General features: G+C 43.8%; 1 protein-coding gene across 6 annotated transcripts in view; it reads left to right on the top strand.

Annotated features, from left to right (window-relative positions):
- The window catches only part of LOC127048926 (centromere protein J-like), an 82185-nt gene that overhangs the window by 62215 nt on the left and 4288 nt on the right, over window positions 1–15682 (top strand). For 4 of the 6 annotated variants that reach the window (XM_050949031.1, XM_050949030.1, XM_050949028.1 and 1 more), the window contains 8 exons: window positions 2905–3120; window positions 4269–4415; window positions 6565–6723; window positions 9414–9528; window positions 9828–9934; window positions 10233–10388; window positions 12909–13013; window positions 15332–15472. In XM_050949031.1, coding sequence (XP_050804988.1) covers window positions 2905–3120; window positions 4269–4415; window positions 6565–6723; window positions 9414–9528; window positions 9828–9934; window positions 10233–10388; window positions 12909–13013; window positions 15332–15472 — 1146 coding nt within the window. Of the gene's footprint in view, window positions 1–2904; window positions 3121–4268; window positions 4416–6564; window positions 6724–9413; window positions 9529–9827; window positions 9935–10232; window positions 10389–12908; window positions 13014–15331; window positions 15473–15682 lie in introns of those variants that run through there. The other 2 variants (XM_050949032.1, XR_007773826.1) reach the window with 2 other exon arrangements.

Genomic DNA, 15682 nt, shown 5'->3' with positions numbered 1-15682 from the left:
GGGAAAAAGAAAATGTGGTTTTTAAAGATCAGTTTGTAGTCCATCCTAGAATGGATATGAGAATTGCTCCTCAAGTGATGGAGAATCCACCATTTTTTGAGATAACTTGTTCCAATGGTGAATTGCCCTCGCTGTTAAAAATCTACAATTTATTTTCAGTCTGAATGTGTCTTGCTTCTGTTTCCAGCCACTGGATAGCATTATGCCTTTTTCTGCTAGATTTATAAATCACTTCCCTGTGTAAGTATTTGTAGACCATAATCAATTCACCTCTTGGATATACTAACTGATATTAGAGGGGTAGCTGTGTTAGTCTGGATCTGTAAAAAGCGACAAAGAGTCCTGTGTCACCTTACAGACAAACAGACATATTGGAGCGTAAGCTTTCGAAAGCTTATTCTCCAATACGTCTGTTAGTCTATAAGGTACCACCGGACTCTTTGTCGCTTTTAACTAGACTGAGTCAAGTCTCTCTCAATAAAACATGATTTCCAGACCTCAAATCATTCTTGTGAATCTTTTATGAATCCTTTTCAGTTTTTCAATATCCTCTTTGAAATGTGGACTCCAGAACTGATACATCATTTCAGTAATGGTCTCATCAATCCCATACACAGAGATAATACCAACTGCCTATTCCTACTTGATATTCCCCTGCTTATACATCAAAGAATCACATTTGTCCTTTTAGCTATAGCACTGCACTGCACTGAGATCTAATGTTTAATTGGTTATCTAAGGCCAAGTCCTTTTCTTTGCCAGTGCATTCCAGGATACAGTCCATTATCTTGGAACTATGACCTACATTCTTTGTTCCTAAATGTATGACTTTGCATTTGGCTCAATTAAAATACACGTTGTTCAAATGAGCTCAACTTGCTAAGATCATTTTCTCTAACTGGCCTGTTCCTATCATTATTTACAGTGCCACCAATTGTCATGTCATCTGTACATTTTACCAGCAATGCTTTTATAAAATTATTGAATAGCACTGGGCCAAGAACAAATCCCAGTAGGACTCCACTACAAACACCTCACTGGATGATGATTCCCCATTTACAATTGCTTTTTGAGATCTATCAATTAATCAGTTTTTAATCCATTTAATAGGGGCTACATTGATTTTATATAGTGCTAATTTTTTAATTACAAAGTCATGCAGGATCAAGAGACACTAGATAATCATAATGGTCCCTTCTGACCTTAAAGTCTATGAGACACAAGGTGGGTGAGGTAATACCTTTTATTGGACCAAGTGGTTACAAAATAATTGCTAATAGCTCCTTGAGTATTCTAGGATGCATTTCATTAGGCCCTGGTGACTTGAGGACATCTAATTTGTCCAAGTAATTTTTAACTTGTTCTTTCCCTATTTTAGCCTCTGATCCTACCTCCTTTTCACTGGCATTCTCTATGTTACTCATTGAGTAACAGGCCTACCCTGTCCTTGGTCTTCCTCTTCATTCTAATGTATTTAAGAATGTTTTCTTGTTACCCTTTATGTCTCCTGCTAGTTTGATCTCATTTTGTGCCTTGGCCTTTCTAATTTTGTCCCTACATACTTGTGTTATTTGTTTATATTCATCCTTTGTAATTTGACCTAATTTCCACTTTTTGTAGAACTCTTTCTTTATTTTCAGATCATTGAAGATATCCTGGTTAAGCCAGGGTGGTCTCTTGCCATACTTCCTATCTTTCCTATGCAGTGAGATAGTTTACTCTTGTGCCCTTAATAATGTCTCTGAAAAACTGTGAACTGTCTTCTACTGTTTTTCCCCTTAGACTTGTACCCCGTGGGATCTTACGTACCTACTCCCTGAATTTGCTAAAGTCTGCCTTCTTGAAATCCATTGTCTTTATTTTGCTGTTCTCCTTCCTACCATTCCTTAGAATCATGAACTCTTATCATTTCATGATCACTTTCACCCAAGATGCCTTCCACTTTCAAATTCTCAGCCAGTTCCTCCCTATTTGTCAAAATGGCAGATTACAATTAAGCATTAGGTGTCATTCTCCCTGAGCAAAGGAAAGGCTCGAGATCTTTGCACATCCACTCCTGTACATTTAAAGGTGCAGGGTTAATAAAGGGGCAGGGCATGTCTAAGGAGATGTACGCTTAAATGTATTTCTAAAATGGCTTGGCCAGTGTCCATAGATTCATAGATTTTTATTTTAAGATCAGAATGGACCATTATGATCATTTAGGCTGACCTCCTGCATCACACAGGTCCAATAACCTCATCTACTAATCTCTGCATCAAGCCCATAACTTCTGTTTGAGCTACAGCATGTTTTTTTGAAAGACATCCAGGCTTGAGTTGTCATTGACATCAGGAAGAGTTGTAAATGTTCTAAACTCATTAGGATCAGAACCTGAATCAGTCAAATTGTTCCATCAGTCCAAGCCACTTAAAGAAAATCTTATTGTTTTTAATGCAAAAACAGTGAGATGCTCCATGATGGTTGGAATGTTAGAGCCTGATTTTGAAAAGTATTGATCACCAGCAACTTCCACTGACTTCATTTATAGTGGGTGTTCAGCAGTTCTGAAAATCATCCCTTTTTGGCTTAATATCTCACTGCTGTAGATGCTTGTCAGTACATCTTAAATACTGTAGGGGGCTAATACCTATTCCTTTTTCTTAGGCTCCTTTTCTTTGGCTCTTCTGCAGTATGGATTTCTGTTTGTTTGTTAGTTAGAGAGTTTGTTTGTTTGTTTCTTTTATTGCTGTGTATTTTGGTAGATCTTGTGTGATTTGTTGTGTGTATGTTTACGTCATAATGAAAAGTTTCAATAAAGCTTTAAGCAAAACCACAGATTTCGTATGTCTTTCCAAATGCATGAGATGCACTTACCTCATCTGGAATGGTGCACTGATGTTATATGCCTTTCTCTAATAACAGATGTTAAAACAGCAGATTGCAGGACTCCAGGAGGAGTTCAGGAGAAATGAGTCCCACTGGCATGCTGCCCATGGCAAGCTAAAAAATCAGATTGAGATGCTGACCAAACAGAACCTGGAGCTTCGAGATGAGCTCAGAGTTTCAGAGCATCAGAGGCTGGAAGCAGAAAAGAAATCTGGAGCTGTGGATTTCATAAGCAGAAAATCAGAAACCCCGGTACTGAAGGATCTATTGTCTGTAGGTGGTTGTCTGAGCAGTGGAAGTGTCTGGTATACCAATGTCAGAGCAATTCAAAGTTTTAAGATTTTTGTAGAATCAGGAGTGCAAGTGCATTCTCTCTCTCTCTCCCTTAGCCAATTGTTCTCAGGGAAATAACCAGTCCCAGGCTAGTACCCTAACCACTGGGCCATCCTTCCCTTTGTAAGTGACAATAACTACATTCTTCTTTACAAGGTGCCTGGAACCACCAATTTCACTTGATAAAGCAAGAGAAATGGTAAATAATCTTTATATATTTTAATGTAATTTTAATATAGCATTAATGAGAATTAAGCCCCTAACTCCCTTAGGCTCCTTTGGGAAATGTAATCCCAAATTCAAATTTAATTTTGATTTTTAACTAGACTGAAATCTGCCTGTTACTTCTGATGACGCTTCTTTTTATGCATAGTGAAGGTCACAGAAAAATGATTCCAGCTGTGCTGTATGCAACATAAAGGACACCAGTACAGAACAAAACTGTATCACTGTCCCAATCAAAGCAAGAGCTAGAGAAGGCAAAATACGCTGGACATTTTTTTCTAGATTCTGGCCCCCACTCCACCTGCTTTGGCCTGCTTTGATGGTGCAAAAGAGCCATAAAGCCGAGGCCTTCAGCCTCTGAAGGTTCCCTCTGGGCTGGAGAATCCTCAGCTGGCATAAGGGCACCGTATAGGGGACGTGACCCTGAGGCTGCTATAATTTATGCTGGGGACCATCCTGTCCCTGGCTGGCCCCAGGCTCAGAGGAGCATAACTCAACCAGATGTGGAATCTAGACTTTTGTGTATAAACTTAGGGTGATTCTGTTTTATCTCTTGTCAGAGCCATTACATTTTCCAACTCCAGGCACCTAATAGTGAGGGATTTCCATTCCATATTGATCTCTTTGTTTGGAATAAAACTGATGCCACCTGCTCCCTCCGCTCCCCTGTGGTCTAGCTAAGTGAATAGTAACTACCTGTGTACTTATGTCATATTGCCTTGTTACCTCAGAAAATGTGAAGGGTTGGTGCGAGTTTTTTCACCAGGTACAAGATGAAGTGACTGGTTCTGTTAGATGTGATGGATAAACCATTGCTTTGTTTATCATTAATTCTCCATTAGGTTTCAGAAGCTATTTTGAGAGGGACATCATCTCTGGCTAACCTAGAAGAAAGGTCATTGCAAAGTAGCCATAAGAGTCGCAACACCACTCCAGTGGGGAGGAAAACGCCAGTGGAGAAACATCCCCCCAGAGATGTGAATATGAAAGTAAGGATAAAACTCAGGTCCTTATTGGAAACAGTCACTTTTCCACAGTTTAAAAACATGAGACTTATCTTAGAGAATGATTTCTGGGACCAAAATGTATGTAAATGGAAGTGTCCAGCTGCATGGGGTCACCTTTTCTACTTAGCCCTGTGTGTGACTCAGCACTAAGAACGTGCAGTAGTAAAGTTTTCCTTGCACTCTTCCTAACTCCATACTGGTGTGAGATAATTATCTGTCTCCTATTTTAAGCCTAATTGAATTGCCTATTTGTAGTTATCACAGTGTACTGTGCCCCTGCCCCAATGCATGGTTTTGGCCCTTGAATTTTCACAGTGTGAGAGGATCCAGTAGCTTTGCCCCACCCACTCTTCCAGTCTCCCCTTCCCCTCCCTGGCTCTTTGGTCCTGAAGAGAGAGACACACTAGAGAATTGCACATGGGAGGCTGTGAAGTTTCCTTTCATGGGCTCTCTGCTCTGCAGCCTTATCTCTGCAAAGCTGAAATCCAGTATTTTCTCTGTTTCAGGCCTTGCATAATTACGAAAGAGACCACACAGAATTTGGCCCAAAGTGTGAAACCCAATTTCTCTTTAGTGCACATAAGACCTAATCCTACTTCCAGTCAAATCAATGGCAAAACTCCCATTTGACCATAATAAGTGCAACACTGGGCTCATATTGATAGCCCTTTGACTGCTTTTCTGTGCCTGGAGTACACCATTGTCTGATGCATCTCACTTTAAAGAATTTTTTCCTAAATATCTAGTTAGAATTTTCTTCTTCCTGGCTTCAAGTTAAGGCTTTTTTTATTTTGTTTCCATTTGAACATCTCAAATAATAATCCTTCCCCTGCCTTTTTTTTTTACACCTAGTCTACATCTGTGCCTTGTTGGTCAGATGAACTGAAATTCCTCCTGTCTCTGCAGTTAATGATCTCTTAACACAAATAGGTTATAACATCCAGGGACATGTGGAAGCTACTTCCCACAGTAGCTGCAGCAATTACCACATTTGCCTGCCCAATCACTGAAGTAACTTGGAATTTAAAAACATGTAAAAACCAGTTACTTGTAAAATGAGGTTACTGTGCAACGTGAATAGAGATGGCAAGATTTTAGGGAAAAAAACCCTTAAAATACTATATTGTATTATTTGTGAAGCAAAATGTGATCAGATGAATAAATACTGTATTGCGTAATGTGCACAGACACAAAGGGGCAGCGTTTCTATTGTGTGTGAATTATTAGCTTGTCATTGCCCCACTAGGGTGGCCTAGATTGGATGTTTGTCCTCAAGACAGGATGTCTTTCTAAACAGTATGCTCTAGTTCATCTAGAAGCTATGAGCTGATGCGGGAATTACTGGATGAAATTCTATGGTCTGTGTTACGTATGAGCTCAGACGGGATACAATTTTCAGAAGCACCTAAGAGACTTGGGAGCCTAAATCCCATTTTCAAAAGAGACTAAGTCACATCAGAGCTGGTGCTAGGCATAAGCAGACTAAGCAATTGCTTAGGGCCCGAGTAGCTGAAGGGGACCCCATTTGCTTTTTATGATGTGTTGGGGAGGGGCAAAATATTCCTGCTTAGGGCCCCCAATGGGCTGGCACTGCCTCAGAGTCACACTGAAGGTCAGTGGGACTTTAGCTCCTGAATGCCTAATGCCATTTTTAAAAATGAGGCTTAGGCTCCAAAGTCGCATAACGGCTTTTGAAAATTTTAACCAAGGCAATTGTTATGGTTCCGTCTGGCCTTAAACACTGTGAGTTAAATCTTGGCCCCAGTGATGTCAATGAGAGTTTTGCCATTAAAGTCAGTAGGGCCAGATTTCACTCTATGAATCTATAAGTGCTTAACGTGAACATCCTGCTGCTGTGATTTTCGCAGGGTTGTTCCAGCTTTACAAGAACTAGAAAATGAAACTGCTTGGAAACAAAAGTGAAAGTGGGTTGTCCACTTCCGTTTTCCAAGCAGAGAGAAAAATGTGAAAAGTAAACAAACAGCAAAAATGGTGAAAAGTAAATTTAAAAAAAAATCTAACAATTTTGAAATAAGTAAATTATTTTTGCTTCTTTTACAGAATGACTTCAGTGTGATTTTTTTTAACATGACAGTGTATATTTAATGCAAAAATATTGAATGCATTTCAGGCAATGAAGAGTACAGTGCAAAGGACTGAGTCTTTGAAATCAGTAACCAGAGAACCCAGAGAAAAGACACCATCTAATCACTTTCATAGCAGAAGTACAACACCCACTGGCAGGAGAACACCCCATCAAGGAAGATTAACACCTTTTGAGCCAGAGAAGGTAAACCGTTAATAGTGTAGACTATTCTGATTGTTATAATTATTTACCGTTCACATTATGATATCGCTCAGAGGCGCTGGTTGGGATCATGGATTCATTATGACATGTGCTGCCCCAAAGAGTTTACAATCTAAGATGACAAGCAATATGCTTATGTTGGGGGAGCAGGACCGCCTGGGGGGGGGCAAGTGAGGCAATTCGCCCCAGGCCCCAGGCTCCACTGGGGCCCCCACGAGAATGGCTGAGGCTCCCTCCATGGTCCCGGCCCAGCCCCGCCTCCGCCCCTCTCTCGGAGCCTCAGCGCATTCAGCAGTGTCCCAGAACAGTGCTGCAGTGTGGCTCCGGTGGGGCCCCTGAGCTCCGCCCCGCTCAGAGCCGCGTGGTAAGAAGGCGGGGCTGTGAGCTCCAATGGGGCCTCGGCTTGGAGCTCGCAGCCCCGCCCCCTTACCATGCAGCTCTGAGCAGGGCGGAGCTCAGGGGCCCCGACGGAGCCACGCTGCTGCTGTCGAAAGACGCTGCTGGATGCGCTGAGGCTCCAGTTGAGGGGGGGAGCCGGGGGTAAGGGACCGGGGCCGGGGGGGTTGGCTTAGGGGCAGGGAGTTCCAGGGGACAGGGAGGGGGCAGAGGTTGGGGGGAGATCAGGGGACAGGGAATGGGGGGGTTGGATTGTGGGCTTTCTAGGGGGGTCTGTCAGGACTCAGCGGGGGTGGATAGGGGTCGGGCAGTCAAGGGACAGGGAACAGGGGTGGGGTCCCTGGGTGGTGGCGGTGGGGTCTTTGGGGGACGGTGAGGGGACAAGGAGCAGGATGGGTCGGGGATTCTGAGGGGGGGCGGGCAGTCGGGGGGCAGGAAGTGGGTGGGGGTTGGATAGGGGGCAGGGCCAGGCTGTTTGGGAGGCACAGCCTTCCCTACCCTAAAGCTCATTCAGCAGTTTGAGGCTTGCAGAAGAGCCAAGCTGTTAGCTTTTCCATTAGGGCTACCATCCCTTTCACTTCTCAAATGCCTAATTATAGTCTATATTTAATTTCAGTGCCATAGGGAGATTCATGTCAGGAGAGAGTAGCTTCATTTAAAATTAGCCACTGGGGGAGGGATCACATGAGAAGAGCAATATCCTTCTCAACCCTACCAAGGGAGACCCCCCCTCCCCTGCATTCCCTAAGGCTCCAGAGGGGTTAATTCAGTGGTTCTCAAACTTTTATACTGGTGACCCCTTTCACATAGCAAACCTCTGAGTGCGACCCCCCCCTTATAAATTAAAAACACTTTTTTATATATTTAACACTATTATAAATGCTGGAGGCAAAGCGGGATTTGAGGTGGAGGCTGACAGCTCGCGACCCCCAGTAATAACGTCGTGACCCCCTGAGGGGTCCTGACCTCCAGTTTGAGAACCACTGGCTTAATTTAATTTTAGCACCCTGTGTCCATTCACATGCATGTGCTATTTTGAGCATTTCAGTTTTCACAACATAGGCTCTTCCCAGATTCTGGAACAAGCTCAGATGCTCAGTTCGTGGAGTATGTACGTAAGCTATACTAAAGACAAACCCACAAGAACCGTCTCCAGTTTGTGAGGGACCCCATGGAGCCAGTCTCTAGGAAACAGATAAATGCATGGTGGTTAAGTCCATTAATGGCTATTAGCCAGGATGGGTAAGGAATGGTGTCCCTAGCCTCTGTTTGTCAGAGAGAGGAGATGGGTGGCAGGAGAGAGAGATCACTTGATCATTATCTGTTAGGTTTACTCCCTCTGGGGCACTTGGCATTGGCCATTGTCGGTAGACAGGATACTGGGCTGGATGGACCTTTGGTTTGACCCAGTATGGCTGTTCTTGTGTTCTAAGCTAAATGAACCCAAAGTTATGGAGACAGATATGAGTCAAGGAAGCCAGCAGAGTATCAGAAACCTGGAAAAATCTCTGACTGGATGGGCTCAGGCGTTTGGTCACAAGCTGAAGTAGTTCAAAATTTTTGGATTTTTTTTAAGCAGAATTTTTTTATTGTTTCTTTAAACAATCAAACACAGCAAGCAGCAAATATTTGGCCACACACTTCTGAAACCCCAAACCATATTCAGGTTTTGGCAGACTAATTTCAGCTTTTCAATTAAAAAAAAACCACAACAAATTTTGAAGGAAAGCAGACATTGTCTGTGATTTTTTTCTGCTTTTTAAAAACCCCTAGTTTTCAATCCAGAAAAAGTTTTGATGGAAAATATTTTTCCAACTCTTTTAACGAGCTTTAGTGCCTTTTAGCACTAGCTGATGGTGAGAACCAGTGATACCTTGTAAAGAAGTTTTCTCAAAACTGGGTTTGTGCCATGATGCACAAGGTTTATTTTTCCCAGGGCCGCCTGTGGCGGGGGAGCAAGTGGGGCAATTTGCGCCAGGCCCCGCAGGGGGCCCCACGAGAATATAATATTGTATAGTATTGCAATTTTTTTTATGGAAGGGCCCCCAAAATTACTTTGCCCCAGGCCCCCTGAATCCTCTGGGCAGCCCTGTGGGGGAGAGGAAGACAGTTAAATAGAAACAAATTGTAGATACTATATCAATTATTTATGGTACAGGCTTCATTTCTTGACAGCCCAGGAGAAGTTCACACGTGACCATTCATACACTGAGAATTGCCAAGTTACAGAGGTGGTAGGACTGTATATTTATCTAAAACTCTTCATTTTGTTTTAGGTTATGCATCAATCATCTCTTAATGAACAAAGAACCTATGGCAGGAAGTCACCTGTAATTCCCGTCTCACACTTGACTGTGTCTAAGGAAACCAACTCATCTTCTTACATAAAAGGTAAGATTTCCTGCAAGCCCTATATTTCTATGGCTATGATTTGTGGGAACTTTCCACCTGCCAGCAGTGGTCTGCAGGTGAGTGTATGGCTTCATTCTTTTGCTCCAGGAGGAGGCAGCACCAAGTGTTGCTGTCAACAAGAATGAGATTATTGCTGCAATAAGCAATGTGTTGCATGAATCTGAAAGTCAGCATTTTTAAAATGGACTCTGAAACAACACCGTAGCAGTTGTATGACTGGGCACTTTCCTAGGCCTGCACTGACCTTTTGAATCTGTTATTCTTTCCACATCCTGTAGGCAGATTTTCATCCACCTCAGGTAGTTCGGAGGACACAGTCCTCTTTCGCAACCAGAACGAAGATGTTTGTAGCTCTGCATCCTGCAGTAACAATGAGGAAACACAGGTATATTTATACATAGAGAAATATTTAATCATCCAGCAAGATTTATACTTCAGCTTTCACAGACACCGAGCTAAATCCTAGTCCCATTTCAGTCACTGGCTAAATTACCATTGTCTTCAGTGGGGCCAATATTCAGTCTGCTTCATTTTCCCTCCCATCTGTTGGTGCTGACTGTACATAAAACAATATAGTGACATCTTACAAATCCTATGGTATGTTTCTCTGTGAAAATAGCCCTTTATAATGATTTGTCTTAAGGAGGTTTACATTGCAACTTCATATTTTCATCTTGACATAGGAGAAAGAGAATCTGTGCCTTCAAAGGACTCAAAAATCACTTAAACCTTGGGATCAATCAGCCTCTTTGACATTCTCCAGGAGAAACAGCATAATCCCAAGTGGCAGAAAAACACCAGCAGAAAGTTTTTATGCATTACTGGATGCTGAAGCAAAGGTTTGAGCTAATTATAGGTACTGGCTCACGTACTGATCTTCAACACCCATAGCTTCAGCCATGCAACCCTGTGCTGAAATGTTGTTTCATCAATCCAAGCAAAATAAAATACACCTGGGAAAACAGAACCCTCCATTTCAGCCTTGTTTCCTAATCATTAGACTATTTCACATTTCTTTCATGGGTTAATATTAGTTCAGGCTCCTGAAAGGCCTTGCCTTCTGTTGCCTGATAAAAATGCATATGACCTTGTAGGGGTAGGAAGAGGGATTATTTTCTCTGCAAGACTTGGGGCTGCTCATAGCTCCAGTGCAAAGCTTAAGCAAAACTAAGTATTTTTTAACTACAGTTTAGTTGCCACAGCTGTCTTCAGAGCACCTCAGAGTGTGTGTTTTCTGTCATTGCCTGACATTGCTAATGTGCCCCAGAAGGCTTTGCTGCAAAAGCAGCACTTTGACCCTTTGGAGGTATCTTGGCATACATCGGCAGGCAGCAGAGAAAATCCCATAGTGTTTTGGGCCACCGTTAGGAAATCTGGATTTGGAAGAAATGGGGAATGGAAGACAGTTAAATTCAGAGAGAAGGGGAACCACTGGTGAAAATACCACCGAGGAAGCATGAATAATGCGAAAGGTGAGGGAGGCCCTTATCTTGGCGGGGAGGGCAGAGGCATTGCTAAGGAACTGCAGAAAGGGTGGACAGCTTCTGGAATGCTGTGACAGAGTTTGGGGTCCCCAGGATTGTGGGTCACCTTGTTACAGCCCCACCCTGTCTCCAGTGAGAGGGAGACTTCCTTGTGCTTAACTGGCTGTCAGCAACCTGATACCTCCAGCCTGTTAGCCACCCAAGCCCTCTCCTCTGGGCTGTGCCCGCCCTTCCTTTGCCTTGCAGCTTAACAGTAGGTGCACCCCAGTCCTTGAACCCCTTTGAAGCATTTGCCCTGTAGCATCTGGCCCCCTCTCCACTGAACACTCACAGAAATACCAGGGCTGCAGTCCCCAGGGGAACAGCATACATACCAGCTTGTATGATTCAGCTCAGGATCAGCACCTTGTTTAATACCTCAGCACTGAGTTTTATATATAATGAGAACAACAATACGTTTATCATCAAAGGTTCGAGAGACAGTGAGTAAGGATAATGGAACAAAAGGGTGATATATATAACAAAATCATGACTTGCTTTCTAGAGACTAAACTTAACTATTAGGTTAACCTCCTGTCTAGTTTATCTCGCCCAAAGCCTTTTGCAGCATCTTCAACCAAGACTGGTTAAGATCCTGTTTTCATGGATGTAAACGCACTACCTGTTTAATTCCTAGGTGCAGTTACTAACTTTTGCCTTCTACCTATATCCCCAAAGTTCATTGTCTATACTCCGAGATGGGATAACCCATCATTTGCTTTTCCTGTGTGCTCTTTCCTGTTGATTTCATGTCTCCCTGTTGACTTCATATGTAAATGTGCCTCCATTGTGTTAGCTTATGATGCTTAATTTACATGCAGCAGAGAAACAGGTGAATAAATATCTTTTTTTCTGACAGAAAACCTGTTTCTCCACCTCTGCTGTAATATAGAATTTAAGAACATATTTTTAGCATGGATAGTAACTCCTTGTGTAATATCTGTACATACATTTCACAGTGGTATCAATGGCCAATATGACCCTGGCTTTCATTTAAGACCTCATATGATATTCTTTGGTGAACCAGAACACATCAGATCAGGATATTCTTGTAACCTCCTTGCCAGCTGGAACTGAGAGGCCCAGGGTCCCAGATAGGGCTGGTGATTTGGGGTGCTGGCTCACTCTCAGACCCTAAACTGTCTGCAGCTTACTGTTTCTCTCTTGTGTTGCTCACCTGAATGGGTTACTATCCTGCCAGGAGAAAGACTTCATGTTCCACTGGATTTCTGCTTCCAAAACAAAACACACACACTCCCTGACTGTAGCTAATATTGGTTCAGGATGGGTCTGGACACTGTGGGCCTGATTCTCACTTACATTGAGGGCCCTTTACACCGTGGGTGTAAATATAAGTTAAGCACATTTTAAGCAGAGCAGCCTGAAGAGGCCTCCATGTAAATGAGAACAGAGCCCCATGTCTCACCCTTCTGTCAGGGGCAGCTCCAGGCACCGGCATGCCAAGCACATGCCTGTGGTGACAAGCCACGGGGGGCGCTCTGCCGGTCGCTGCGAGGGTGGCAGACAGGTTGCCTTCGGAGGCATGCCTGCGGAGGGTCCGCTGGTCCCGCAGCTTTGGCGAACCTCCCGCAGGCGTGCCGCCGAATCCACGGGACCAGGGACCTCCCTCAGGCAAGCCGCTGAAGGCAGCCTGCCTGCCGTACTTGGGGCGGCAAAATACCTAGAGCTGCCCCTGGCTTCTGTGCAGTACTTGTCTCCCATAGTAATGCTCTCCTGATTACCATATTTTTGGCAGAGTTGATTAAGATTAGCAAAAATATTAGCAAAACTCTGTGTTCATGTAACAGTATAACAGGGACTATAATGTTTCCATAGACTTCTCCTCCAAAATCAACATTATCCAGAAGATCTTTGCTATATGAAGAAAGCAAAAAGAGTGATGAGGAGGTGCGAGAAAAAATAGAGTATGCAGATGGCAAGGTAAGGGACCTTACACAGGTGTAAGGGTAGAAAAAGGGTGACCAATAGGATCCCTGATATGGCTATGAATTACCGTTACAAAGGCTCTAGAGAATGTTTTGTAAGTGAAGTTTCCCTTCTCCACAGGAAAGCAAAAATGTAAAGATCACACCATATGTTTTGGGAAATTTGATTCAACTAATGAGCTTGGAATCCAGACACCTGGATTCACCATGTGACCTTTGGCAAGTCACTTATCCTGTCTGCTTCAGTTACTCCATTTGTAAACTGGATATAACAACACCTACCATCTACAGATGAAAAAGTGCTACCTAGGTGTGGTGTTTAACTGCTTGCATGGATTGAGCAGCCCTCTTTCCAATGCCATTACAGGAAGTGTGGTTGAGACTTGCACCCAGGCTCCCGCCAACTCTTGTGTAACATTATACAAACCGTCTTCTCCCATTAAACTGTTTTCAGCACTAATTTAGGGGGGACCCATTGTCAGCTATGGGTCAGTTTTCTGGCATAGACCAGGGCTTCAGGCATGAGACATTAGTTCATTCCTCATGTCCATTCAGTCCTCGACCTCTCTGCAAATGGTATCAGTGAGGGTGTCAATTAATGCCGGTTGTTTTAATGGGAGTTTATGTGATGTAGATACTGCCTGCCTGGTGGGGACTGGCCAGAGACCACCAGCTTGTCACAGTTATTTTTCAGTTGGGCTCTGACAGCCTCTACCTGTCACAGTTCCTTCTCACAGAAGTAGCAAATGCAGGACCTGTAGTTCTGCATCTGGAAAGAAACACAATTATGAAAAGATTAGGCATTTTTACCACTTCTTTCAGCTCATAAAATCAAGAGTTGTTCTGGGTTTGTTTTGGGGGGCTAGAGAAATGGGATAGAGAGGTGTTATGGCATTAAAGGTGGAAGGAGAAATTAACACCCACCCTACCGCCCTTGGACCTCTTGGTAGCAATACTTCTTGTTAAAGTGTTCTTCATAACAATTTTCAGTTATTATCCAGACATCTTTGAATACAATTGCATTTAAATAAAAATATTGTCCGAAGTATCCATTACAATGCCTGTTTTGGGAAGCCCTAGTTTCCTCTCTTCCTCCCCACACATTTTTTTTATTCCTCCTCTCTCCTGTTCATGACTTTCCTTTCCCATGAGGAATGGCTTCTGACACTGGCACCATATGGTAGAGTTAAGGCACAGCTCTTCTGACCACCTCCTCCACTGGGATTGTGTTATATAAATCAATGCAACCTGACAGGGGTGGCTCCAGGCCCCAGCATTCCAAGCGCGTGCCTGGGGCGGCAAGCCACTGGGGGCGCTCTGCCAGTCGCCATGAGGGCAACGGCTTGCCTGTGGAGCGTCCGCTGGTCCCGCTGCTTCGGCGGACCTCCTGCAGGCGTGCCTGCGGAGGGTGCCTGCGGGAGGTCCACTGAAGCTGAGGGACCAGCAGACCCTCCGCAAGCAAGCCGCCAAAGGCAGCCTGCCTGCCGTGCTTGGGGTGGCAAAATGCTTAGAGCCGCCCTTGCAACCTGATGATCAGAAGTAGCTGCCCTATTGACTCCGGCAAAGCCTGCTTGGGTTACCTAGAGGTTCTGCTAGACAGCAGGTCTCATCCAATAAACACATCAGCTGCAGAAGAGTATACGGATGATGTGTTCACTGTCTGTTTGTCAAGTGGTCTTGAGTGAGTTCCCAAGGGCTCTCTGCATGCAGCAAATTTAGCTTCCATAGAGCTGAAGTGCTTGTTAATGGGGTCACATTATCTGGAAGTAAAATTGCCATCTGCATATGTCACCACCATATGCCATCTTGGTCCCCTCCACCCAGATCCTAGGTTTCTTGGTGGGGGACTCAGTTTGTTCTAACTTGTGTGGAGATATATGCAGACTAACTAGATTGTCTTAATCAGGAGTCTTAGCTCACTCCAACTGAGTAGCTAGAGAATTGTCATCCTTCATTGAAATCACTGTGTTTGCCAGCCCTCTGAAACGCAGACTGAATGAGAGGAAAAGCAATCTGGCCAGCCTGCCAAAGCCCGCCTTTGGGGGTCGAGGAGGGGGAGAGAGAGACAATGTTTAGGTCTCTGTGTTGGCACACAGGTGACATAGAAATTACTTACCCATGCTGTAGAAATAAGCTTTGAAGGGCTGCAGCATAGCCTGAGGTCCCTGTGTTAATGAAATATTTAGCAGGACACTCTCGTTTCAGTTACACCACTGCAACGTTACTGACTGCACTGAGGCTGAAATGATGTAGCTGAGAGGGGTGTTTGGCCCATTTTGTTTCTCTTATGTGGGGTATTTTGTTTGCTTAAAGGTAGAAGAGGTGCTTACTGATGGCCGTCGAATCATTACTTTCCGCAACGGTACCAAGAAAGAGATCAGTGCTGATAAAAGGATGACGGTGGTTACTTTTTTCAATGGAGATGTAAAGAAGATCATGCCGGATCAGAGAGTGGTGTGTAAACATCTGTATTTTTTTTTAAATAGCTTGTCAATATTTTATGCAGATTGACTAGTACTACAGGCCCTACATCTTATGGCCAGGATAGAAGAAGAGATTTTTTTTACTAGAGATTTGAAAGAGAAGCAAGGTGGCTTGATGACCTGGGCTAGACAGTCTACCCCACAGACAAGTGGAAGAGTGAAAAGATGCCAAGATAGCAGT

Source organism: Gopherus flavomarginatus, chromosome 4 (genome assembly GCF_025201925.1).
Source record: "Gopherus flavomarginatus isolate rGopFla2 chromosome 4, rGopFla2.mat.asm, whole genome shotgun sequence".
Lineage (NCBI taxonomy): Eukaryota > Metazoa > Chordata > Testudines > Testudinidae > Gopherus > Gopherus flavomarginatus.
The sequence above is the reverse complement of the archived record's forward strand: the minus strand, read 5'-3'. Positions and strand labels throughout refer to the sequence as shown.